Genomic DNA, 25,853 nt, shown 5'->3' on the forward strand with positions numbered 1-25,853 from the left:
AAACTATGCTTCTGAAATAGTATACTCCCGTCCCTTGGTGCTACGGTCCTCGTTTTGCATTTTAAGATTAAGCATTTGCGCCTGCTGAGCTATATGTCCCGGGGTTTTGAGCTTAGTGTGAAGTACAAGACGGCTCAATTAGATCATTTGTCATGAGGATTTGAAACGCTATAGGTACGTATTTTATGTGTGTAAAGCTTTTATCCTCGCTGGCCTTAGGAAAGCTGCTCTGGCTCTGCTGGAGGAAGAGAGGGGCAGGGGGGGCACCTTTCCTGCGGGCAGCCCGTTTCTCGGGGCAGCAAGCTGGACGGCCCAGCGCCACGGGCGGGTACGGCTCCTGCCGAAGCATTAAAAAAGCCGGTTTCCATAGAGAGCGCCGCTTGTAAGGCAGCGGCTGAACTACCTGCGCGTTAACACACCTCGCGGACACTTACAGGAGCTACGCCGCGTGGGACGTGGCCTCCCCCTACCCATGCGCCGCGCCTCAGCTCCCCGGGAAGGCCTGGGGCGGGCGGCTGCCGCCTGCCCGGAGTGCCGGTCCCACCGCCGCCGCCGCGGGGACCCTGCGGGCCGGCCCCGCTCCCGGCCCGGAGCTGCCGGCGGTGCCGGGGACCTCGCGGCGGGCGCGGGCGGCGCGTCACTGCGGCGCGTGGCGTCACTGCAGCGCGCCGGCGGCCCGGGGAGGACCCGCGGGAGGGGGCGGGGCGGGGGCGGCGACGGCGGCGCCTCCGAGCGGGGAAACGAAACCGCTGGTGGCGGCGCAGGAACGGGCCCGCGTCCCCTCCGCGCCGCCGGGAGACGGAGCCGGCCCTCGCCGCCCGCCTGCCGCCGCTCCGCCTCATCCGCTGCCGTGAGTGGCGGCCGCGGGCCTGGCGCGCCGCTGTGGGTCGCTCCCGCGGGCTCGCTGCCCGCCGGCCCTCGTCGGGCTCCCCGGGCTCTCGGCCCGCCGGCGGGGCCTCCGGTGCCGGGGGCCGGCGGGGCCTGCGGGGCCTACGGTGCCGGGGACGGGCGGGCGGGCACGGCTGGCCGAGGGGGGCCGTGAGGCGCGGGCGGGGCGGGCGCGGCCAGGCCCCGGCTGGAAATGCAGAGAGAACCCGGGCTGGGGGGGGGGACGGACCTCGAGGGGAGGCAGCGGTGAAGGAGGAGCGTGTTACCCGAATAAAAGAGTATCTCGGGGAGAACGGGGAATTGCTCTGTCCGTTAGACGCAAGCCAGGGAGAAAACCCAAACCCTACATCGACACAAGAGCAGATGAGTATGAGTTGGCTGGAAGCGAACGTCTGGTAGAAGGCGAAAGATCTCAGCCGTCGTGTAGTGAAGTTGTGGGGTGTTCCTGCAGCCAGGGTCATGGGGATGAATAAAGTAATTGGTCATAAGCTGCCCTGTATATGTGGGCAAACATATATGTGTTTGTGGAAGTAAGTTTGATAACAGGGTTCAAATTGGTCACCGGGGGCATCTGTATAGACTAATAAACACCAATAGGTTTTTATTGCTTTTTATCAATAGATGGTAGAATTAGATAGTGCTCTAGGCATCAGTGCCTTTTAATTTTCACCTGTTTTCCTGCTACTTGGTCCTTGCCCTCTACAAGCCTTCCCAGCTGGCTTCTGTTCACTCCGTCTAAAGTGTTAGTCCATTCTCTGGGTTTGCACAGGGTTTATCAGCACATCCAGAAGCTTGCTATCTTGCCAGTGGTTCCTAATAAAAAACAACAGCCCCACCCCCAACTTGAGCACACATATTTAATAAAGTACTGCTATAGAAGTAATGTAGGAAAGCTCTTTTATTAACATTTGCAGAGGTGAGGTCAAAGGTGTTCTGAGTCTCCTGTGAGAAATTGGTTCCACCTTGCATGTTCTCCATTAGATTGGTCTTACTTCCTCATTTGTTTGGTGTGCTTGGATAAAATACTTGATTCAGTAGTAGTAATCAACTCATATTTAAGCTAAGTGCTGGCGTCTGGCTTGTCTTCGTTACTAGCATTTAATGGTAAATAGGTTGTAGAAATGATCTGAAATTCAGTTCATCAGTAATAGGGAAGCTTCTGCGCAGACTTGGTGTTTGTTTAGTTAGACTAGCTATTTAAAAGGGTGGGTGCAAAAGAAGCCAATATTTCTACTTACAGCAAACTTAAGTTGAGAAGCGTAATACTGAATAGTCCATAAAACAAGCTATGCTGCTGTGCTTTACTCATCGGCATACAGGAGAAAGTTAATTTGCTTAATGTTAATACGATCATCTTCTTTCAGCAAAAATGAAGAGAAGGACAGAACCTGAATTTAGCAGCCCCCAAAAGAAGCAGAAGAAGAGGATAGAAGACTTGGGATTAACCCTCAGTTCTACTTCAGATGATGAAACTCAGTTTAGTAATCATACTACTCAAGGTAAGGTTGGAGATAAGATGTATGCTGCTGCAGGGAATCTAAAGAATAACTAGGATTTTTTAGATGTGCATTCAATTCCTAATCGATAACCTGAACCTAAAGAGTATACTCTCTTTTTGGGAGAAAAACTATGTTATTTCTGTTCACAAACTTGAATTGGTGTCAATTTTTTTTAAGCTCTTTTATAATCTCGTGTGAACAGTTTGGTCTGGGAATTGTATGAATTCAGACATAGAAAATAGAACTTGAGGTAGATGACAAGTGCATGGTCCGAAGCAGTAAAGATTCTTTTAATTTATGAGAAGCATTCATCTTTTCAGTCTCAGTAGTTACTTCTGTTTTGGAAACTTTCTTTATGGCACAACACCCACAACTCACTACTGAAACGTCTTGCTTCCTCATAGTTTGAAAAATAAGAATTAAAAAAATCTGTAACTTTTGCAGATGGGAGAAATCGATGTGAATACAAAGGACAGTTGACTGGGACTCCTGCATTGTAACACCATCTCTTTTGTGGGCTCGATGTGATTTTTAGGGGGACAGGGGAGTTGTGAGGGCTCACAGGTGTTTGGTTTCAGGAAGAAAAACTATTTCAGAGTTATCTGAATAAATTGCCTTCTTTTTCCTCAAGTCAGAGTATGCTTTCTGACCTGGAGCTTGGTGTATACCAAAGATGAGACAAGTGCCCTACACAATTGGTATTGCTGTTGTGGGGTGCTTTAAACTCTACGAGAATGGTACTTCAGGTTGCCTCATGGTCATGCCTACTACTTCTGAGTTTTGGGATTTCCTGTGGTCATGAAGTGTTAGTGAGAAAGCACCTGAACACATAAAGAAGCCTTCGTCTTGTGAAGATGAGTTGGGTCAGTTTGGGAGTAGTTGTAGTAATGGGGTATGGTGTGTATACCTGTCTGGCAAGGTTGGAGGCGAGTGAGGAGGTTAGAGGTGCCAGGTGGGAGAGCTGGGGTAGGGAATGTTGTGTGGACTCAAAGCTGAGCTTAAAAATTGAATATTCTCCCCCCCATTTTGATTATTGAGTTCATATATGGATCAAAATAGGCTATGAGCCTTAATGTGTAAGAAACAAATTGATACAGTTCAAGGCCAGCATTTTGCATAGGGTTAATTGTTCAGTAGTTGGTTACACCAGTTGTGGTTTCTGATGAAAGAAAGAAGGTTGGGGGAGGGAAGTGATTTGAGATCTGATCTCAGCTGAGCACAGCCTAGCAAATGTTAAAAGCAAGAATTGTTGTGAAGGGACTTATCTTGAGATTTATGTAGTGGGTATTGTGTTTGAGGCACATCACGAGCCTCTGGAAAATAAGACACAGCTCAAAAGCGGGTAGCAAAGTTAGTTGAAGCTGTGTATTGGAGAAGCAGAAAGCAGTAATTGACCCCAAGGCAAAATCCTTTGTGAACCTGTTCATGCCTAAGAACTTTGTAAAGCAAAGAGAAATGTAGCTTGTGTGACAGATGTTTGTAAATCAAGGTGGGTATATAATACTGCAAACACAAGTTAAATCATAGCTTTCATTGTCTCGAGCTGGGACCCTTGAAGATTGGTACTGTAAAACTCTAGCATAGTACTTATGTGAAGACACAGTCCTAAATTTTAAAAGCTGATAGTTCAGCAGCAAGGATTGAGCACACATTAAAAGGGTTTAACTTGTATTTCACTGTGGTGTCTGTCGTTTTTACTTTACTTTCTTGTAATGGCCTTTCTTTACTAATTCTGCAATTGTTTCCTGTTACTTCATTGATGCTTAGTTTTCTGTAACAGGAAAATACAGAGATCTGTGAGTTGGGAGAGAAATAATTGGTTTTTTCTTAAATCACAAAAATATAAGAGAAGTTCAGTCCTTTATAGGTAATTATAATGTCTTTTTCTATGGAGTGAATAATTCCTTTTTAAGTGATAAACAGAAAAAGATTAACTCTCTGCTAACAACAATTCTTTGCATTATCTCAGGGCAGCATATGAGGTTTTACTTCTCCTAGTTGTATGAAGTAGCACAGGGTGATTTCTAGCACTTGGTGAACAAGGGAGGCTCAAGAGGCAGAGGTTCAGTGTAGACTGTGGCTGTGCTTGCTGTGGGTTATTGCTCCAGTAGTCTGTATGGCCTGCCCCACGGTGTTAACTTCGGTGTGACTGATGTGGTGCTAGGCAGATTTCAGTAGGAAATTTGTGCCATTGCTTCATCCTTGTAGTGATAGTACCACAGGAGAAGTGGAAGGACTCGGTGGGTTGTAGGGCCTCCCTTGCTACCCACCTGGTATGGAGCAGGCCATGAGACAAATGATATGACTACCATGATTCCTCCCCAGATCCCAGTTACATCCAGCCCAGAGCAAATGGGTTTGGACATCTCACAACTGTAGAGCAGCAGCAAGGACTATACAGCTCATACAGGCTGTTCTTCCTAAGTAGATCCCAGGGTGGAACTGGGCACAGGCAGAGCTTCATTGTTTGGTGCCAATGAATGCTCTGCTGCATCAGTTTCGGGTGACTTTCAGGTGACGGAAGTTTGTTTTGAGTGCCTGCTGTGTATGGTGGTACTTCTGACCTTGATTGGAGCATTGACTTCTTCCTCCAGCCTTTGTCTCTATCAGGGTATTTTTAAACTATATTGCTGTCTTCTGATGTTATTTTTCACTTGGGTTTGTATGCATCAGTAAACTCCACAGGTGAAAAACTGTCTCATTTGCTGTAGTGATCTTGTAGTAGATACCTCACTACTGAAGTGGGTAGTGGAGCCAAACTAAGTTTAATGTGGGGACTAAGGGATTGAATGCTCTCTTCTTTCTGCGGTGTTGGCCATGTGGTTGATGCCTGTGTACTTGATGTATTTTTTTTTAATTTTTTAATTAAAAAAAAATTAAGTTAGGGATGTGTTTACACCTGTAGTTAGGTAGGAAACTGAGGAAAATCCTGTGTTTCATCAGGGTGTCAGTAATTGTCATTATTCTCAGAAGAGAATCTCTGTGGGCTTTCTCAGCAACTCAGGATCACTGCAAAGCTCAGAGACACCACAGTGTGCTGTTGTGGCCTGCTCTGCTGCAGTGATGGGGTTTGCTCGGCCCTTTGGGGGGCCTGGAATCCATTGACTCAGAGAGGTTGTGTGTGTCCCTGAGGCAAAGGAGCAGATGACCAGGTATTGGTTCCACGGGGTATTTTATTACACCTGCTTGCTTCCTGTTGCACATTTCGGATGCTGAAGTGTCCTCTCTGTGTGTGTGGAGAGGATTTAATGAGTCACACTATATAGTTCTTCATGAGATTACAGAGTTGTCTGTCTTCCATTTTCTTTTTATTTTCATACTCTGTTTTCTCCCTTTCTCTTTTGTTTTCAGAGTCTTCCAGTAGCAGCAGTGGGTCTGACAGTGAGAGCGATGAAAAAAGACCAGTCTTCAGCAATGAGTTCAAGCAAGACTCTCTTGTGGAGGGTACTTCATCTCGCTACTCAATGTATAACAGTGTCTCCCAAAAGCTCATGGTAGGTCAAAATAGTTTTGGACCAAACTATTAAGACCTCATGAAAGCAAAGTGAAAAGACAGTCTGTTTTAAAATAATTTGATTCTGATCCTCCTTGTAGCAGGGTTCCCTGCTTCTTTGCCAGCTACTGAGTAACTGGGGGAGGCTGAGAGAGCGTGGCTGAAGGGGATCTGTTAAAAAAGAAAGTTAATTCATGTTCAGGGCATAGGAGCAGGGAGGTGAATATGAAAGAAAGGATCTCTGGGCCAGGCAGGTTGCTGAGCTTTAAAAAGCATGTGTCATTTTGCAATGCTTGAGTTGACAAATGCCTTGTAAGAAAGGCCTTACAATTCTGTGATTGACATTAATTCGGTTGGTCTTGGAGGACTGGCTGGCATACCCTTGTAGAATTATTACATTAATTATTAAGGTATTTTTTCTTTCATGTAGTGCCGCTCTCCTTTATGTAGGGCTGGAAATTTCTTGGAAAGACAGGGAGCTGTGAATGATAGTGGCTGTGAAAACTAAACTTTGGTTGTGTTTGCCAGCACCTTGATTACACTGGATTAGTGTGGGGAAGAAAGTACTTTCAGGAACTTCTAAGGAAATGGTTGACTGTCTCGTCTCACGGTAGTCCCAGATTTGGCAACTTGTCCCTGAGTTTAAAGGCAACAGTAGGCCACAGAGAAAAGGAATCTTTTTTTGGTGTGTGCTGTTACACTTACTTCCTGATGCAAACTTCATTACTGTGGTATTGTGAGTATCTCATAATACTGAAAGAATTTCTGTTCTTGCTCACAGAGAAACAAAAATGTTATTTCCAAGGGTAGCAGAGAAGATGAGATTGTATAGTTGTGTATTAATTGAAATATGACAGGAAGTTTGGAACTCAGCAAGGGACTGAATTTGGGTCTCCTTTTGTCCTGTGCTGGTGCTGTACTATCAGGAGCAGGGGTCAGCAATCTTTCCATGGTGGTAGGCCAACTTGTAGCTGCCTTTGCCAAGTTAGAACTCCAGTCTTTGGCAAGAAGCTGGGAAGTGCTAGCTGTTACTAGGAGTGGGAACAGGGACATATTACCTTTCCAGGAGGTGGAACGCTGCTGGCCAGCAGGATTGTACCTTTACGTGAAAAAAGAGCTTTCTGGCTGAATTCAAAACTGAATGGGATCCAGAGGCTGAGAGTTTTTGTTTGTGCCCATCTGTAGTTAAATCCCGTTGCTGATCATTCAGCATCTGTCCATGTACGTTTTTGGCAACTGTCCTTCACTTGGAGACTTCTATCCTGAGACAATTAGCAAACGTGTTTTCAATCAACACAGTACAGGAACTTTTACTACTGAATTTGGGAGGCTTTGTTGGTAAGGCCTCATAAATTTGAATATAAAGATTGATGTGATATCAAGTCAGGGTGAATGATTTGGTACCATTAGGTAAGTAAATGAAAAATAGTCCTTGATTCCTAGATGTTCAAAATTCTGTCCTCAGAAAACTGGTGTTTAACAGGCTCGGTGTGTGTCACGTTTGGTGTATGTATTTCAAGGTCTAATTCAGAGCCAGGTTGCAGAGGCAATGGGAAAACACTGTGTACGTTTGTGTAAAACCTGTCAGATGTTCTTCTGTTGTTTCTCATACAGATGGGTAGTAAACAATGTTTTTGTTGCTTCTCACAGGAAGGTGTATATGGATAACATTCATTCAAAGTGAAACTTAATCCTTAAGTATTTTATTTACTTATTATCTTGTAGATGCATACTGGAGGGAGTGAAATTGACTGCATTCATGCTTTCTGTTGTTGTTCTTTTGTTGCCAAAATTTATGAAGAGAAAAGCCTGAAAACTAGCAGTTAATGAGCGTATTTCTTTTAACTTAAGAGGTGGGAATGTGTTTCAGGAGCCGTATGTCTTGCATTCTTCCTCTGAGTTTTAGGTGAGGTTTTAACTGATGCTTGAAATGTATGTGGGTGCATGTTCACAACAAAGAAAATCATCACAACATGAAATTTTTCCTGTGCCAGCATCTTTTGTTTTATGAACTTTCCATGCTTACTGAACACTGTGATGAATGGCTCCAGGCTCCTTACTACTTCTCCCTCTGAGCAGGCTGTCCCCACGTTACTGAACCTTTTGTAATTTGCTGTCGTCTCAAACATCATTCTTCAGATCTAGTGGGTTTTTGTGTGTCCTGCCTCAGTGAAGTGAACACACTGTTAAGTCCTGAAAGCCACAACTGAGATGAAGAATGCTCAATGCCTTCAAGTCACTTCAGGGTGATGTGCTGTTTTCCCTGCTAGTCTTTGAACTCGGTAGTAGTACATAAACTCAAGTCTGCTTGCCTCACTGTGCTCCCCTTGCTTTCTTTATAGGCCAAGATGGGCTTCCGTGAAGGAGAAGGTCTGGGAAAATATGGCCAAGGCAGAAAGGATATTGTTGAGGCCTCTAATCAGAAGGGAAGGAGAGGCTTTGGTCTGACACTCAAAGGATTTGATGGGGAGCTCAATATTGATTGGCAGGACGAGCCAGAGGTAAGTATTTCCTGTTTGGAGTCCCGTTTGCTGTGTTCAGGATTTGCTCTCTGGGAATGATGTTTAGTGTTGTCTGATACAATTGGCAACTATTAAGTGGCTCTGCTGGGTAGACCCAGGCCTTATTTTGTCCCAGAACAGCATGGCAAAACTTGTTTTCTGTCACAATATTAATGTTCTGGCACAAAATTGGCGTCAGATGGATTGTTGCTGTGGTCTGTAGGATTTGCTTTTGAGTTTGCAGTAGTGAATGTGATTGAAAATTGTTATCAAGCTCTTTTGGATTTACCCTTTTAATTTTGTATATAATTTTTCACACATGTATAGGTGATTTTTTTTTTTTAAATCTTGATGTGTTTTAATAGTCCCAGATAAAATGCTCAGATGTTCTATTCCTGTGTCTTCTCAAGCTCTTCAACAGGGAAGAACATTAGGAAATAGAAATCGTAGATGGGTTTGCGTTGGAAGGGACCTTAAAGATGATCTAGTTCCAGCCCCCCTGCCATGGGTAGGGACAACTTCCACTAGACAGGTTGCTTCAAGCCCCATCCAACCTGGCCTTGAACGCTGCCAGGGATGGGGCATCCACAACTTCTCTGGGCAACCTGTTCCAGTGCCTCAGCACCCTCATAGTGAAGAATTTCTTCCTTATATCTAATGTAAATCTACCCTCTTTCAGTGTAAAGCCATTACCCCTTGTCCTGTCACTATCCTTGTAAAAAAAAAAAAAAAAAAGGCCCTCTCCAGCTCTCTTGTAGACCACCTTTAGGCACTGGAAGGCTGCAGTAAGGTCTCACTGGATCCTTCTCTTCTCCAGGCTGAACAATCCCAACTCTCTCAGCCTTTCTTAAGAGGGGAGGTTCTCCAGCCCTCTGATCATCTTCGTGGCCCTTGTTCTGACAAAGGCGTGTCCTTATGTTGAGGGCCCTAGAGCTTAACACTGTACTCCATGCTGGGTCCTCATGAGAGCAGAGCAGAGGGGGAGAATCACCTCCCTCGACCTGCTGGTTGTGCTTCTTTTGACAAAGCCCATGATACAGTTGGCTTTCTGGGCTGCATCAACCAGCACCTGCAAGTCCTTCTCGGGGCTGCTCTCCATCCATTCTCTGCCCAGCCTGTATTTGTGCTTGGGATTGCCCTGACCCACATGGCCTTGCTGAACTTCACAGGGCTCTCATGGGCCCATCTCTCAAGCCTGTCGAGGTCCCTGTGGATGACATCCCTCCATTGTGTTGACTGCACCACACAGCTTGGTGTTGTCAGCAAACTTGCTGAGGGCACATTCAATTCCAGTGTCTGTGTTGCTGACGAAGACGTTAAATGGTGCTGGGCTCAGTAATGACCCCTGAGAAATGCCACTTGTCACAGATCTCCAGTTGGATGTTGAGCCATTTACTACAGCTCTTGAGTGTGACTGTCCAGCCAATTCCTTAACCCCTGAGTAGTCCCTCCATCAAATCCCTGTCTGTCCAGTATAGAGGCAAGTGTGTCGTGCGGGACAGTGTCAAGTGCTTTGCATAAGTCCAGGTAGATGACACTAGTTGCTCTTCCCTCATCCACCAGTGCTGTAACCCTGTCATAGAAGGCCACCAAATCTGTCAGGCATGATTTGCCCTTACTGAAGCTGTTCTGGCTGCTGTAACCAATCACCACCTTATTTTCCATGCGCCTGAGCATAGTTGCCAGGAGGATCTGCTCCGTGACCTTACTGGGCAAAGAGGTGAGGGTAACCTTTCTGTAGTTCCCTGGGTCTTCCTTATTTCGCTTGTTAAAAATGGAGGTTATGTTTCCCCTTTTCCAGTCCTTGGAAACTTCACCAGGCTGCTATGACTTCTCAAATATGATGGACAGTGGCTTAGCCACTTCATCCACCAGGTCCCTCAGGACCTGCATATGCATCTCATCAGGTCCCATGGAATTTTGCACTTCAGGTTCCTTAGATGGTCTTGAACCTGATCTTCTCTTGTAGTTGGGTGGTTCTTCATTCTCCCAGTCCCTGACTTCTGTGACAAGCGGTGTGGCTGGAGCACTTGCTGGTGAAGACTGAGGCAAAGAAGTTGTTGAGTACCTCAGCCTTCTCGGTATCCTGGGTAACCCGGTCTCCTGTTTCCTTCTGGAGAGGGCTCACATTTTTCCTCGTCTTCCTTTTATCACTGAAATACCTATAGAAACTTTCGTTGTTGCCCTTGACATCCCTGGCCATATTTAATTCTGTCAGGGCTTTAGCTTTCCTAACCTGATCCCTGGCTCCTCGGACAGTTTCTCTGTATTCCTCCCAGGGTACCTGTCCTTGCTTCCACCCTCTGTAGGCTTCTTTGTGTTTGAGTTTGTCCAGGAGCTCCTTGTTCATCCATGCAGGCCTCCTGGCATTTCTGCCTGACTGCTTCTTTGTGGGGATGTGTCACTCCTGAGCCTGGAAGAGGTGATCCTTGGATGTTAACCAGTTTTCTTGGGCCCCTCTTCTCTCCAGGACTTTATCCCATGGTACTTTACCAAGCAGATCCCTCAAGAGGTCAAAGTCTGCTCTCCTGAAGCCCAGGGCAGTGAGCTTGTTGTGTGCCCTCCTCGCTGCCCTAATGATCTTGAACTCCACTATTCCAGCGTCACTGCAGCCAAGGCTGCCCTTGAGTTTCACATTCCCCACTATTCCCTCCTTGTTGATGAGAACAAAGTTGAGCATAGCACCTCTCCTCGTTGGCTCCTCTTTCACTGGGAGAAGGAAGTTATCATCAATGCATTTCAGGAACCTCCTGGGTTGCTTATGCCCTGCTATATTGTCCCTCCAACAGGTGTTGGGGTAGCTGAAGTCCCCCATGAGGACAAGGGCTTGAATGTCAGGCTGCTGCTATCTGTCTATAGAGGGCCTCATCTGCTCAGTCTGCCTGTAGCAGACCCCTGCTGTAATGTCATCTGTCCCTGCCCTCCCTTTAGTCCTGACCCATAAGCTCTTGGTTGGCTCCTCATCCATCCAGCCACTCCAGCAGGTCATTGACGTAGAGGGTGGCATGCTGCCTCTTCTTCCTAAAGAACCTTGTCCTTCCATCCCACCATTCCAGTCACAGGAGCCATCCCACCACATCTCTGTGATGGCAGTAAGATCATAGCCCTGCAGGTGTGCTTATGTGTCTAACCCCTCTTGTTTATTTCCCATGGTACTTGTGTTTGCATAGGGGCAATTAAGTTGGGCCGTGGCCCTCCCCTTTGAGTCTGACTTACTGGATGGAGTGGCCGGAATTCCTTTGTGCTGCCCTTCAGGTGCTCTCCTGCTGACCTGCGATCCCTCTTCAGGCTCTGGGCATCTATTGTTGGCACTGGCATTAAACTGGTAGGAGTGGAATGGATTGAGGTTCCCCTCCCCTGGCAACTTTAAAGCCAGCTTGGCTGGTGAAGGTGTTGTCAGGAAAGTAAAGCCCAGTTTGGATGATATTTGGTGTGAAATAGCTGGTGTATATTTGTATTTAAAACAAAAAAAACCCCAAACCATAACACTAAATCCTAGGGATCTGGCAGCTGGAGAGTAAGCCAGAAGGTCCCAGCCATTGTTAGTCAAGGGCACCAGTGCTTGTCAAGTGATATCTGGTGCATGTTTTAGTACTTTGCTGTCCATTCTTTGAATTGCTTTCAGTAGTTGAAAATAACATCAGAGGTTATTCACTGAGAGTCAGGAATTTGAGACCTGTTGTGTAGGCTCATTGGTTTAGATCTTATTCTCCAGTGTGTTTCTACAGCTCACAGCAGTTAAGTGTTCTGTATGATTGATAGGTTTATACTGCTATGATAAATATAAGAAGGTTAGTAGATGTTGGCAGCCTCTCTTTGTGGAGGAGTAGCATCGCTTTGATCTTAACTGCTAAACCAATTCTTTCCTAAGATTATAAAAATTGTTCGAAGCCTGAATTAAGTTGTGGAATGAGGGAGCCTTGCAGAAAGAACTGGGAGAAGAATGTGTAAAGCACCATCAGGAAGTGTGGGGGTTTTTTTGGCAACTGTCTCTTGCAGTGTCTCTGAAATGTACCTTGAGAGTAATAGGTTTTTGCATTGTCTTGATTATGAGACTGTAATGAGAGGAAAGTGGTATGGTTTTTTTTGTGGTGGAGTGTGTTTTTTTTTAAATTTTTGTTTCATGGTGGTTTGGTTTGGTGGTGTTTTTTTTTTTTAATTTTGAATCCAAACAAGTAAGACATGTTTTAGACTAGGAGAAAAAAACCTCTGTGGTGGGTCCTAAAGTCGTGGCCTAACCCCTTATGCTAGGATTGGGAGGCAGACTTCTGGGGAGCAATTAATTGTTAGATTTTGCTAGCAAAATCATCTTTGGCTCTTCCCATGTCTCGTGTTTACAGCCCAGTGCCTATGAGGAGGTGGACTGGTGCCTTGAGTGTACCACAGAAATCCCTGATGCCCAGGAGCTGAAGGAATGGATGACTGTGGGAAAGGTAATTTTTTTACAGCTCAGTACTTACCAGCCTAAGACCACGCAGGACTACTCAGCCTGAAACAATTGTCTTGTCAAAGAGTTGAGGAATAACCTGGACTGGAGGGAACCTCTGGAGATTACTAGTGCAGCTTCCTCCTTAAAGCAGGTCCAGTTAGATCAGGTTTCTCAACGCTTTGTTTGGTTGAGTTTTGAGTAACTCCAAGGATGAAATGTCATAACCTGCTCAGGCATCTGTTTTAATGTTTGATAACCCAGAGGACAAAGGAAAATTTCTGTATTGCTAATTGGCATTTCTAGTTTTGCAGCTTGTGTCCGTTGTTTCTTGTCCTTTCACTGCCCATATCTAAGAGTTTAGCTCACTCTTCACTATGTCATGCCATTAGGTACTTGTGGACAACAACAGGATCTCCCGTTCTCCACTCTGAACAGACTGTTCTCTCAGTCCCTTCTCATACACCAGGTGCTTCTGCACCCATGTCATCTTGGTGGTCGTCCTGCTGGGCTAGTTTCAGTATGTCTGTTTTGTACTGGGGAGTGCTAAACTGGATGCAGTATTCCATGCGTCGTCTCAAGATACCTAATGGGAGAATAATTCCTCAGCCTGCCGCTACACTTTTGCTAGTACAGCCTCTTATGTGGTTGGCAGCATTCATCCATTACTGGTACACATTGCATTCTGAAATGACTGATACCATGTTTGCTAATTGTTAACTGTGTTCTTGTCCTGTTCCAGAGGAAGATGGTAATTGAAGATGAGACAGAGTTCTGTAATGAAGAGCTCTTACGTAATGTCCTGCAGTGCAAGGTGAGTCCCCTTCATTAGAGAGGAACTGAAGTTTTGGGAAAGCAAGTGAAATAAATAATTGAAGAGGATTGGGTAGTTTGCTTAAGTGATTGGCAAGAGCTCAGAACATCCTCTTTCGTTTCCTGCCACTGGTATGACCTAGCTCCTAGTTGTTACTGTCTGTTCAGCAACCTGTTTTACACCTCAGCCTTCAAAGAGATAAATGAAAACAGTCTCCCTTTCTCAGTCCAGCTGAAAAGCTGAAGACTTGAATAAGCTAAGTAAATGAGCTCCTTTTTGTTTCTTGGGTGTTCCGTCTTTCCTCTTAGATTTTATCATGTCGTTGTAAATTGCAGTAGAGAGCGAGTGTGTGCATACGTGTGAGAGAAATACCTTAGGCTGGGACTGCTTTTGCAGTGGCTAACCATATTATCAGGCTCTGGAGCGATTGGTACAGAATTCTTTAGTGTCACTAAGTTTGCTTCAGAACTGGAGTGGCTTAGAAGAAGGGTGAATATCATTGTGATGGAAAACCACTCTGTATTGGTGAACTAAACCCTGCACAGAGTTTGCTGTCTAAGGAGAAAGAAGCATGAGGAGAGGAAATACTCGTGCCTACCTATCCCTCAAGTCTGTGCCAGGTCCAGCTTAATTTTGTTTCTGTTTGTGCAGAGTGTATTTGATGAGCTGGATGGAGAAGAAATGCGTCGAGCCCGAACAAGGTCTAACCCCTATGAGATGATCCGTGGAGTTTTCTTCCTGAACAGGTTTGCAGAACTTCTGGTAGTGTAGCCCCGTTCCCATTTATGTCCACTTTCAGCCTTGGAAGCCAAGGCTGAAACTTAATAGATACCTATTTACATGTTCACAGGGCTGCAATGAAGATGGCAAATATGGACCATGTATTTGACTACATGTTTACAAACCCTAAGGACTTCCATGGGGTGAGGGCCTCTCTTTAACTTTCAAGCAGCGGTGCTTTCTCAGAGAATGGAGAAGGTGGGGAGAAAGGAGAATCTTTAGGATACTAGCTGGGAAAACAGGTGCTTGAAAGAGACTTTCATGACTGAGTAGTGCAGTTTATGGTGTATCTGGCTTGACTGATGGGAGCTGTTACTGGGTCAGTAGAACTTCCTCAGTTTCCTTTTGCAGAGGCCTTTGATAAAGGAGCAAGGTGCAGAGCTGCTCTACTTTGCTGATGTCTGCGCTGGTCCCGGGGGCTTCTCTGAGTACGTCTTGTGGAGGCGGAAGTGGCATGCGAAAGGCTTTGGCATGACCTTGAAAGGACCAAATGATTTTAAACTAGAGGACTTCTACTCTGCTTCCAGTGAGCTCTTTGAGCCTTATTATGGTATGTACTGCATGCATGAGTGTTACCTGATGTTTTTGCTTATGCTGCAGCTTCTGTATTAGAAGTGGGGCTGGTATTGATACCAGCATGGGGATCTAAGAGAAGCCTGTTTTATAGGGAACCATTTTGCAAGGTAGAAGGGGGCTGTCATCTGGGAAAAAGATTGAGATTAGTGAGCTTGCATATCAAGTCACATTTCCGCCCTGATTTCCTCTTTGCCCTGGGAATGCATAATCGTTGATACTTGAGTGCTTTGCTTATCTGAATGTAGTGGAGTGCTTTAAGATTGCTTGACAATATTTTTCCTACTTCACTGATGTCAGCCTGAAACACAGTGAGTGAGGTGACTTATCATAGAATCGTTTGGATTGGAAGGGACCTTAGAAATCCTCTAGTTCCAACGCCCCTGCCATGGGCAGGGGCAACTTCCACTAGACCAGGCTGCTCCAAGCCCCATCCAACCTGGCCTTGAACGCTGCCAGGGACGGGGCATCCACAGCTTCTCTGGGCAACCTGTGCCACTGTTTCACCACCATCACAGAAAAGAATTTTTTCCTAATATCTAATGTAAATCTACTCTCTTTCAGTTTAAAACAGTTACCTCTCATCCTGTCACTACACTCCCTAATAGAGTCCCTCCCCAGCTTTCTTTAAACCCCCTTTTAGGTACTGAAAGACTGCTAAAGTCTCCCTGGAGTCTTCTCTTCTCTCGGCTAAACCACCTCGGCACTCTCAGCCTGTCTTCACAGGGGAGGTTCTCCAGCCCCCTGACTTGCCCAAAGATCTATTAGCAGTGCCAGCGATAGAAACCTTACTTGACCGGCAGTATGCTTCTGTGTCAGACCTCCCTAGCTCTGTTTTGATAGTTGATCTTGGGCTCTTAGTAAAGGTAAATAAAACAGATTTGGGCTAGAGGCTGTATCTGAATCACTGTGACTAAATGTTTCTTAATCCAACGAGGTTTAAGCTATTATGTTTTACCTTACTTTGAAACAGACTGAGCAGGTGTACACAGACAGCTGCTGCATCTCACCTCATGGATGGTAACTTGTTAAGCTTGCTGATACGTTTGAGCCCTCTGTCTGCATAGCTTCTAGAAATAGGAAGAGAAATACAAGGATTGTTACCATTCCTGTTGCTTAGTGCATGACAGAAACATGAGTTTGACTGTCTTGTAGACAGGGGAGGGTGTTTGCTTTTCCATTGTTGTGCTTCCTTCTCCACCCCCCAGCACTTTTGACACCTGACCGTGAACTCTTGTAGAACGGTTTGCGCTTCAGGATTAGATCTGTTAAAGCGAAGGTTCATGGCAAGGGCAGCAAGGCAGATAAACACTTTGTTTTAATGGTTGCAGCATTTGGATCTTCATAACTCACTGCAAACTGGTGGTGTTATGGAGAAGGAGATACCTGGAGAAATGAATAACCTGATGACTTTGATGCATTTTCTTGATTCCTTTCTGTCTGTTACACTATAAAGTCTAGTGAGATGTGTACAAACTGTCTTCCAGTGATAGGAGGCAAGTATACTGCTGTGACACTTGTATTGTGAAGAATGGTAACAAATTCTAGTGTCACTTCACTTACTGACAGGGTGGTTGATGAGGAATTTAGTTATCAAAGCACTACGATGCATCCTGATCTCTGCTGCTTGCTAGTCCTCCAGTTCAGTTAATAGAAGCTGTAGTTGTTCAAGATTTATAGGGACTAATACCGCATAGAAGTTCAGGCTTCTTCAAAGTCAGAACTGGTGAACTCTAGAATACACCTTAGATTAGCTTTCTGAAACACCCAGTTGGGAGACAATGTACCTTTCTTTAAAGAGAGCCATATGGGAAAACAATATGAACATTCACACACAATTCCCATTTCCCTTTCCCTACTCCGTTTATAAACTTCTTTGCAGGTTTTTTTATAGGGGTTCCTTTTTTAAAATTCCAGATTACATTGTGTTTGGCAATAGAATATTGTATTTCTTTGGAATTATTTGAATTCTTAGCAGAAGGTTGCCAATGCACAATGTAAATAATTTTGCCTTTTCTGTAAAAGCATGTTATTAACAAGTGAGCTGTGCAGTGAGATTGAGCCTTACATTTTTAGTATGTTCAGCATTCCTGTAATGAGAATATTATGTTGTCATGTAGTCAGTTCTCACCTCAGGGGAGGGCAGTGAATGATTTGGTTTTCACTGAGGCTAATGTACAACTCATCATTTGAGCATGGTTATTATATGGCTTTGTTTAGCCCTGACCACACTGGGCAAAAATCTGGATAATTTTACTAAATTAACAAGTATCTTTGGTGGTGAACAAGGGAATGTGTTATTGCTTATTCACCTGTCAAGGTCTGTGTAAATTCTGACTCAATGTTGATTGATTACAATAGATCACCTGTACATACTGATCTTTTGTCTGTACTTGCAAACGTGTTAGTAATTGTCTCCTCTCTTCCCCTTAGGAGAGGGAGGGATTGATGGAGATGGAGACATCACTCGCCCAGAAAACATTACTGCTTTCCAGAATTTTGTTTTGGACAATACTGATCACAAGGGAGTGCATTTCTTAATGGCTGATGGGGTTGGTCCATGTCTTTTTCTTCCTGCACTAATGACCAAAACTGATACCTCAGTCTGCATATAGTAGGATATTTGACATGTGTCCGTAGTTACAATGTGAAATTCTTCAAGGCTTGCCATTAAAATTCCTGGTGGCAGTGTAAAGAAACAGAAATTATCGTGATTCTTTGATTTAGCTGTACAGAATCCTTTGCTTGACCAATAGATCTGTGGAGATACTAATCATATGCTGTGTGCTTTGCAGGGTTTCTCAGTGGAGGGTCAAGAGAATCTGCAAGAAATCCTAAGCAAACAACTCATGCTTTGCCAGTTCCTTACAGCACTGTCCATTGTCCGGACAGGTATGTTTTATCCATTAATTTTCTTCCTCCTTCTCTAAGGTGTGGGTGCCATTGTGGAAGGATGCTGTACAATATTTATTAACATGCCATGAAGTCTGCTCTGCAGTGAGGCTAAGTTGCACAGAATTGAGTGTGTATGCATACATCCTGAGATGGTTGTCATGAAGCTAAGAGAACTGGGGCAGAAAAATAAGATTGTCTGTTTTGCTTTTAATTGAAAGAATGAGGTAAAATGCATTAGTTTAAAGCTTGTACAATGTGTTATGTTACGTAGCTGTCTCATGCTAAGGTCACTAGTGTGATAACTGGACGTTGTATCTGAGTTTTATGGCACTAGCTGGACCAACTGCTTCCTGAATATTCTAGCAGGCTGGTTGGAACAGACAGTGGTGTTTATCCAGTTCATCCTTTCCTCTAACTTGTGGCTTTTTTCCTTTAATTCTGCAGTCTCTGTGATCAGAACAAGATAATGCCTCATGTAGTCTTAGCTGTACCTCATTGTTGCCAAATGATGAATGTTACAGCCTTCTCTGGTTTTGATGGCTCCTCTCTTCTGCTGAGTTTAGTTAGCAGTTGGTACTGATAAAGAAGATAAAAATGCTCATTATGTTATTTACCTTTTGCCTTATGTTTAGAAGCTCCTGAGGCAATGATCTACTTAGCAGTAGTCTCAAATGTGATATCGTAAAAGGAACAACCTTCTCTAAGTCTTTCCTGTCTAGACAGAAAATTGACTGCTTTTTCCTTGGGGAAATTGGAAATCTTGTTTGGAGGCAAGGGGTAACATAGACTCTTTTCTTTCTAGATGGTGAGTTATTCTGTTTAGGTAACATTGGTTAGTTTTCTTCTCTGACTTGAGGTTTCCTGTTGCACGTATCAGAGCTCCTCTTCCGCTGAGGCATTTGCATAGCATGCTGCCATGCCACAGGGCACAGTTTGGGCCTGGAAGGGGAGGATGGGGGCTGTATAGAAGGTTTGCTCATGAGACAGCACGCATACTGATTTGGTTCTGGTCAGGGAAATGCTTTTCTCTTTGCAGCAAAATATGGGGTAGAAGGTTCGTGGAGCCCCATGGGCCCACTTCATGAGTGTGTTTTAGATACTGTTTGATTATGCTGAAAACACTCTTACCTGTTCTGCAGAAGACAAAGTTACTGAGGTGCCTGATACCTCCTTGTTTCCTTATAATCTGCTGGTATCGGTATGCTTCCTCTCTTTTCCAGGAGGACATTTTGTCTGCAAAACCTTTGACCTGTTTACTCCCTTCAGCGTGGGACTTGTTTACCTGCTGTATTGCTGCTTTGAGCGAGTGTGCATATTTAAACCTGTGACAAGCCGCCCTGCTAACTCAGAGAGGTGAGATTCTTGAGCACAAGGGACTACTAAAGAAACCCTGTCCTCTAAATACAGTCACAGATGGATTTGGGTAAGTCTAGTGGAAGCTCTGTGATCTGCCTTGATTGGCAACTGTCTTGGAGGAGTAAGCATTTTAGATGCTTAGCAAATTACAATGCTTGACAAGGTAAAGAAGATACTTGCCAAATTACCCTTCTGGGGAGAAAGCAGTAGATATATAACAAATTCTGTTTTGCATGAAACAACTATGGTTCCAATGAAGCTAGAGCATATGTGTGTTATCGTTCTACCTGTCAAGTTTAGCAGAATCTATTTACTACTTGACGGAGATCTGTGGGTTTTTTCAATAGAGTTGAGCTTCCCAGTGTAGAAAATTTGTCATGACTTTGTGATAGGTGAGATTGCACCTTTCTAGGGGTACCCAGGAGGAAGGAATTCCTGGGATTTGGGAAACTGCCCTGATAATATGAATGTGGCAGGAAAGTTGGCTGTGTGGGAGAACTGAACTCCCATGATCTCTCTGCCTTGCTCTGCAGGTACGTGATATGCAAAGGGTTAAAGCTAGGGATTGATGATGTGCGGGACTATCTCTTCATGGTGAACATCAGACTCAACCAGCTGCGCAACTCTGACTTGGATGTGAATCTTGTTGTCCCATTGAACGTGATCAAAGGCGACCAGGACTTCTACGATTACATTATTCGGTCCAATGAAAAGTGAGTGCCCTTGGGCAATGAAGGCTGCTGGCTGTAGGCAGGTTAGCCAACATGGCTTTCAGTTGTAGCTTCTTGCACTCAGGGAGGTACTTACTGGTGTTGCTACACTGCTCTACTCCCTGAGAAGCTTAGTAGAGCAGAGGGACCCTGTACAGAGAGAAACACCGTATGCTGTTAGTGACTCTTTGGCCTCAGAGTACTGTGTAGAAAAGAAAGGAGGCTACAGCCTCATTCTTTACACTGGTCTTCCTGTCACTTTGAATCATGTTGGCAACGATTCCTCACTGCTCTGATCTAGACTGGCTTCCTCCTGTTGTCCCAGCACTCTTCCTTGTTTTGAACAGTAGAACAATCTTTGTAGTGATTAACTTGCTCTCTGACTGAAACTTGCCTTCTCTTTCAGCCACTGCAAAGTTCAGATAAAGGCACTGGCCAAAATTCGTGCTTTTGTTCAAGACACGTGAGTATATTCCTCTGGCTTTCGGTGAGGACTGAATTAACCTACTATATAGGAATTGCTTTGCCCTTCTTTAATGTGTTTTTGGTTTGAGCTGGTACGTGACATGGCCTTTGGAATCAGGAAAGCGAATAGTGCTTTTAGGTAGCTCAGTTTGTGTTTCTCCACGAGTTATTTGCAGAAACATGGGCAGCTGGAAGAGTCTTGAAAGTCGATGGTCTATTACCACCCTTGTTGAGAAGTCTTCCATACGTTGCATGATTTCTGATTACTATAAGTGGGCCTGCTTCTTAGCAGGAATGTAAGCAGAAAAGTAACTCCCAGCTGGTATGTTCACTTCTACAGTAACCATCTAAACTGGGTGTATTTCATAGCTCTTCATTTTCTAGGGGCAGTTCAAAGCATCTAGGTTACACCTAAAATTATGTAAAGCTTATGATGTGAATTTCTTGTGTAAAGGTAAAGCCATTGCGGTGTATAGCTTTTTCCCTGGTGTGACTTACCTGTGCAGATATAATACATAGTAGAAAGCCGAGTGAGTCTGGTAGCCTGGAATTACCTTAAGAATTAATCCTAACGTTGGCACTGTTTTTTTGCATGGCCTTCAGCCAGTCTTCATTGCTATTGCTATTTATAAACAGGGCTATGTACCCTAGTTCTTGGAGATTAACTTAAGTTCATACTAATATAACTTCTTGAAAATATTGATGCCCAGTGGTACGTTCATGGGATGGAGTTGTGGCCGCTAACCGGTAGTGCAGACCGTGAAGCAAAGCTAAACGGGGATTGGGGATGGGTGGAGGGTAGGGAGGGAAGGCAGCATCCTCTTTTGTATAACGTGTTGAAGAACAGTGCATGTTTTTCATTCCCAAGCCAGACACTGAAAGATGCAGGTTTCGTAGGGCTTGGATATGTAATGCTGCAAGAGCAAGGAGGTTTCACCTTCTTAACAGTCTGCTGTCTTTATCTAGGACACTGATTGAGCCACGGCAGGCTGAAATCAGAAAGGAGTGTCTCCAGCTATGGGGGGTAAGTAAGCTGCCAAGCAGGGAGGTTGTGAAGGTGTCCTCGCTATGGTGAAAGAAGAATGGAACTACAGTACAGATAGGACTGTCTAGCCAGAGGTTTAATATGTTGTCTTGTGGGAAAGTCAGCGACCATTTCAAGTTGTTTATGTAGGCAAACAGGGTGTTTCTGATTTGTTATGTCCATGGCTTAACTGAGCAGGCTTCTTTGCTGCAGTTGAGAATGTTTCATCATACGCAGAATGAGCTCAGCACCTACTTCCCAAGCAGCAGAGCTCTGCAGGGGGTGGTTTTTTTTTGTGAGTCTGCAGTTTCTCTTCCCTGAGGCATTGACTGCAGTGGGGCCATAGATATGGCAGTCAGTTTCACAGGCTAATTGTATGTCTTTGATTAAATAGTATTTCATTGTATCATGCATGAAATAGAAGATTTAATCTGAAACTTTCTGAAGTTGCTTGTTGTTTCCTGTGAGATGTGATATGCCTACAATAAATTTGCAAAACACCTGAGAACTTTTATTTGCTAGATGAGCTCTCCAGTAACTGGAATCCCAAGAGCAGGAGTTTCAGGGAGCGGGATGTTCCGTCATGTACTGAATTCAGGAAGGTTCTTATGAATGTGCCAAAGAATTACACTAATTGCCATTTGTTTGGATTTGGTTTTAGATTCCTGATCAGGCCCGTGTTGCTCCTTCATCATCAGATCCCAAGTCCAAGTTCTTTGAACTGATCCAGGTGAGACGATGAAGCAGCTAGTCATAGAATCATAGAATTGTTTTTAGTTGGAAGGGACCTTAAGGGTCCTCTATCTGCAAGCCCCCTGCCATGGGCAGAGACACCTGCCACTAGACCAGGTTGCTCCAAGCCCCATCCAAACTGGACTTAAACATTACGAGGGATGGGGCATCCACAGCTTCTCTGGGCATCCTGACCCAGTGCCTCACCACCCTCAGAGTATAGAATTTCTTCCTAATACCTAATCTAAATCTACCGCCTTTCAGTTATAGCCATCACCCCTTGTCCTGGATTATTGTTTCATGTAGAGGTTGCATTTACCTACCTGTTGATGTATTCTGTCTAATTTGCCTGTGACAAACTTTGCTCTTTAGGGCACGGATATTGATACGTTCAGTTACAAACCCACTCCTCTGAATTCCACTACACTGGAGAAAATTCGCCAAGTGTTAGATTACCGGTGTATGGTATCTGGAAGTGAGCAGAAGTTCCTCTTGGGGCTAGGGGTAAGTGCTGAAAACAGTCTGGGAGTTTTGCTGGTTAATTTCATTGCTGCTATTTTGACTTGCGGTTTCATCCCATCCTTTCCTGTCCTCAAAGGCCAGAAAGGATCCCCATCAGCAGGCCCTGGGGCTGATACTCATTTTATGTTTCTTTCTCCTGACTTCACTGCTTTTCACACTAATTAACGCTGTTTTTGTAATCGCAGCCTATGAAGAGACCTGCACTCTTACTGATGTCTCTAATTATCTTCACTGTCTTTTAAAGGTGTTCTATTTCTGGTTCTTTGTGTGGGTATGAAAAGTCATTGGCAGCTTAGCATCAGTGGTTTTGTTCCTTTGCTGTCGAGATCAAAGTTTTCCTTAAAACCTCTGACAAAGAAACTGCCTGTGACAGCCTAGGACAAAAAGATTCTCTGAGGGCTGCTCTACAGTTAATCAATGGTCTCTCGTCCACCCCTGTCCTCACACTGAATCTGACTCTGCCTTCTACACACAGAAATCGCAGATCTACACCTGGGATGGCCGCCAGTCAGATCGCTGGACAAAGCTGGATTTGAAAACTGAGCTGCCACGGGATACCCTTCTCTCTGTGGAGATTGTTCATGAGCTGAAAGGAGAGGTAGGAGGCTATTCTCTCCCTTATCAGTGGCCACAAATACAATGAGCAGTTTTGTCCCATTCTCGGTAAGATACTGCAGAACAAATGTTTCGCTGTGTCAGGTGCAAGGTTTTTTGTGTGTGTGTGATTCTTGGAGAAACTGTTTTGGATTAAGTTCCTTCTTTCTGTCCAATGCTATGAGCTTTTAACAATATTTTGAGAACACTTTGGACCTGCTGCTGTTGCCCTACGTGCAGCAGCACATAGGACGTTGCCAACATGACTTAATGTGTTCTGTGGCTCTTCGGGTACGTGACTGCTCAGTAGTGATTGCACGCTTTGGGAAAACGATTCTCGTGGTGTATTCATAGTGTAAGCTGTTGCTACCTGGGAGTTTGGCATCTCAAATGAGGATGCTGTAGTGTGCTGGGCTTTGCCTTATCAGGTATCACAGCACAGAGAGAGGTGGTGATGGCAGCTGTGGTCCTGCTCTCTCTCACTCCCGAGATACAATTGTGTAGTTGAGATACACCAGATCTTGGAGGATGGCATGTTACTGTACAATGGACAGCAGGGAATTTGTGTGCTTCTAATAGCTGGACAGGTGCTTTCTGGCTAGAAGAGAATGTTGTCCTGTCAAAAAACGGGTTATAAATTGAAGCTGAAATAGCAACAGTCTGAGTAGTAAGTCTCTGTATTGCCCTCCCTAGGGGAAAGCCCAGCGAAAAATCAGTGCCATCCACATCCTCGATGTCTTGGTGCTGAATGGCAATGATGTTCGAAAGCAGCATTTCAACCAGAGGTACGTAGGATCTGCAGAAGCTTCTTGTAGACTTGCATGTACGCTACATGAGTAGGAGTGACTAGGAAACTGTGTTCACACTAAAAGCAGAATGCTGAGCACAGGGAGACAAGTGCATTCAGCGGAAACACTACTATAAAGATGAACTGTGAATGAACCCGCTCTGAAGCGGAGTGCGTATAGCCTTTTCCTACTGTACCTTCTCTGTGTATGAGGGCAGGTCTAGCTCCTTGCTTGGTCTGGGGTGAGCCAGGCACAGTCTGCGTAAACTGAGCACCCTGGAAATATGAATCGGCACAGCTGATAACTGGCTGAGGGAGACGGATTGAGCCCCTCTGTTTCTTTCCTCGGGGACACGATGTCTCTACTAGTCCTCATTCCTGCTTATATCAATGTGTTTGTCAGCATGTGGGCTTGTAGAGGAAGCTATGGAGACCTACCCTTTCCTAATGGGTAACAGCCAGTATCACTGGGCACGGAAGTGGGAGGGCAGGGGGGGGGAAAAAGTCTTGCTCTGTACCCATTTGCGCTAGCAATGGAAGCAGTCTGCATGTACTGAAGTGTCTAATCAGTTATTCTGCTGAAACTGTTACCTACCTGCTGTGCCAAATCTTGCTAAATTGCTGGATTCTCCTCCCATTCTCATTCAGGATTCAGCTGGCGGAAAAGTTTGTCAAAGCTGTTTCTAAACCTAGCCGGCCAGATATGAACCCCATCCGGTGAGTGACGACTCCCTCAGCCTGGTGTGCTTTGGTTTCAGGGTGGTGGAGGATGAAGATAAGAAGCTGAAGGAGAGTTAAATTTCAAATTGAAATTCACAGTTCTGTTATATTCAATGGAAATAAGCTAAAAGCCCTTTAAATATCTAACATAAAGGTTGATAGTGGAGAAGCTGTGCCCTCCTTTTATATATCAGACAGTCATCTTTTCATCATAGGTGGATTGGCTGGTGCTGAGTTCAAGTATGTGTAGATCTAGCACCCAGTTAGCTTAATCATTGCAAAGACTTCTATGTCCATGTCTGCCCTGAAGGGTCAGCAGCAGTACAGAGATGCTGACTGTTAGTAGGTGAATGAAGTGCTGACCAGCATTTACAATGTCAGAACGGTTAGCCTGAGGAGAAGGCTTTAGTTACAATCCCAAGGAAGTTCCTGACAAAGGGCTTCAGCTTTGGTTGCCTCCTGACCTTCCATTTAATTAATTCTGCTAAGATGACGCGAAAGGGCATCATTGTGTTGAGTATCAGGTACTGTGGACCAAACAGCTTCAGTTTCAGAAGCTAGAAGCACCGTGATACTGAGACAAGCTGGTGGAAGGGGAAAGAGGGTGTTCTTGGTGGCTTAATGAAAGATAATGAGTGGGATCTCAATTAAACTCAAGACAGATAGACAGTTGCAATAACTGGAGGAGCTCAAAATGTTGGGGAGGACTGAAAGCGAAGTGAGGAGGAGAGTTTTAGAAATGGGTTGTAGAGGGGTTGTTTGCTGCTCTTGTGAAAAGTTGTGCTCTTTGAAGCCTGTCATGCTTGTAGCAGCGTGTTGGAAATGGGTGGCTGGGGTGTCAGATCAGAGGCAGTGCTTTTGAAACTTCCCAATTGTCTCTGACTCAGAACAACAAAAACAAAAGCAGTTTGACATAATAATAAGGGTGATGACTGCAAATCACGTTTATTGATTTTACAAAAAAAAAAGAAAGAAAGAAGCTGTTTTTACCTCAGGGTGACTAAGAGTTTGTGGTGTCCCTGCGGATAATAACACTAAGATCAGGCAGTTTAGTTTTACTGTGAGGCCAGCATG

At 44.8% G+C, this 25,853-nt stretch overlaps 1 protein-coding gene across 2 annotated transcripts in view; it reads left to right on the plus strand.

Moving 5' to 3' along the window:
- The first annotated feature begins 700 nt into the window (after nucleotides 1–700).
- The window catches only part of CMTR1 (cap methyltransferase 1), a 31,720-nt gene continuing 6,567 nt past the window's right edge, over nucleotides 701–25,853 (plus strand). The window contains exons 1-20 of one of the 2 annotated variants that reach the window (XM_040611529.1): nucleotides 701–850; nucleotides 2,253–2,387; nucleotides 5,739–5,881; nucleotides 8,223–8,381; nucleotides 12,722–12,814; nucleotides 13,550–13,621; nucleotides 14,273–14,367; nucleotides 14,472–14,544; nucleotides 14,753–14,951; nucleotides 17,408–17,526; nucleotides 17,770–17,866; nucleotides 19,090–19,222; nucleotides 19,759–19,938; nucleotides 20,342–20,398; nucleotides 21,367–21,424; nucleotides 22,086–22,154; nucleotides 22,529–22,660; nucleotides 23,154–23,276; nucleotides 23,966–24,057; nucleotides 24,708–24,776. In XM_040611529.1, coding sequence (XP_040467463.1) covers nucleotides 2,258–2,387; nucleotides 5,739–5,881; nucleotides 8,223–8,381; nucleotides 12,722–12,814; nucleotides 13,550–13,621; nucleotides 14,273–14,367; nucleotides 14,472–14,544; nucleotides 14,753–14,951; nucleotides 17,408–17,526; nucleotides 17,770–17,866; nucleotides 19,090–19,222; nucleotides 19,759–19,938; nucleotides 20,342–20,398; nucleotides 21,367–21,424; nucleotides 22,086–22,154; nucleotides 22,529–22,660; nucleotides 23,154–23,276; nucleotides 23,966–24,057; nucleotides 24,708–24,776 — 2,093 coding nt within the window. In that variant the 5' untranslated portion in view covers nucleotides 701–850; nucleotides 2,253–2,257. Of the gene's footprint in view, nucleotides 851–1,644; nucleotides 1,805–2,252; nucleotides 2,388–5,738; nucleotides 5,882–8,222; nucleotides 8,382–12,721; nucleotides 12,815–13,549; nucleotides 13,622–14,272; nucleotides 14,368–14,471; nucleotides 14,545–14,752; nucleotides 14,952–17,407; nucleotides 17,527–17,769; nucleotides 17,867–19,089; nucleotides 19,223–19,758; nucleotides 19,939–20,341; nucleotides 20,399–21,366; nucleotides 21,425–22,085; nucleotides 22,155–22,528; nucleotides 22,661–23,153; nucleotides 23,277–23,965; nucleotides 24,058–24,707; nucleotides 24,777–25,853 lie in introns of those variants that run through there. The other variant, XM_040611530.1, reaches the window with a different exon arrangement.

The sequence above is a fragment of the Falco naumanni genome, chromosome 12, assembly GCF_017639655.2.
Source record: "Falco naumanni isolate bFalNau1 chromosome 12, bFalNau1.pat, whole genome shotgun sequence".
Lineage (NCBI taxonomy): Eukaryota > Metazoa > Chordata > Aves > Falconiformes > Falconidae > Falco > Falco naumanni.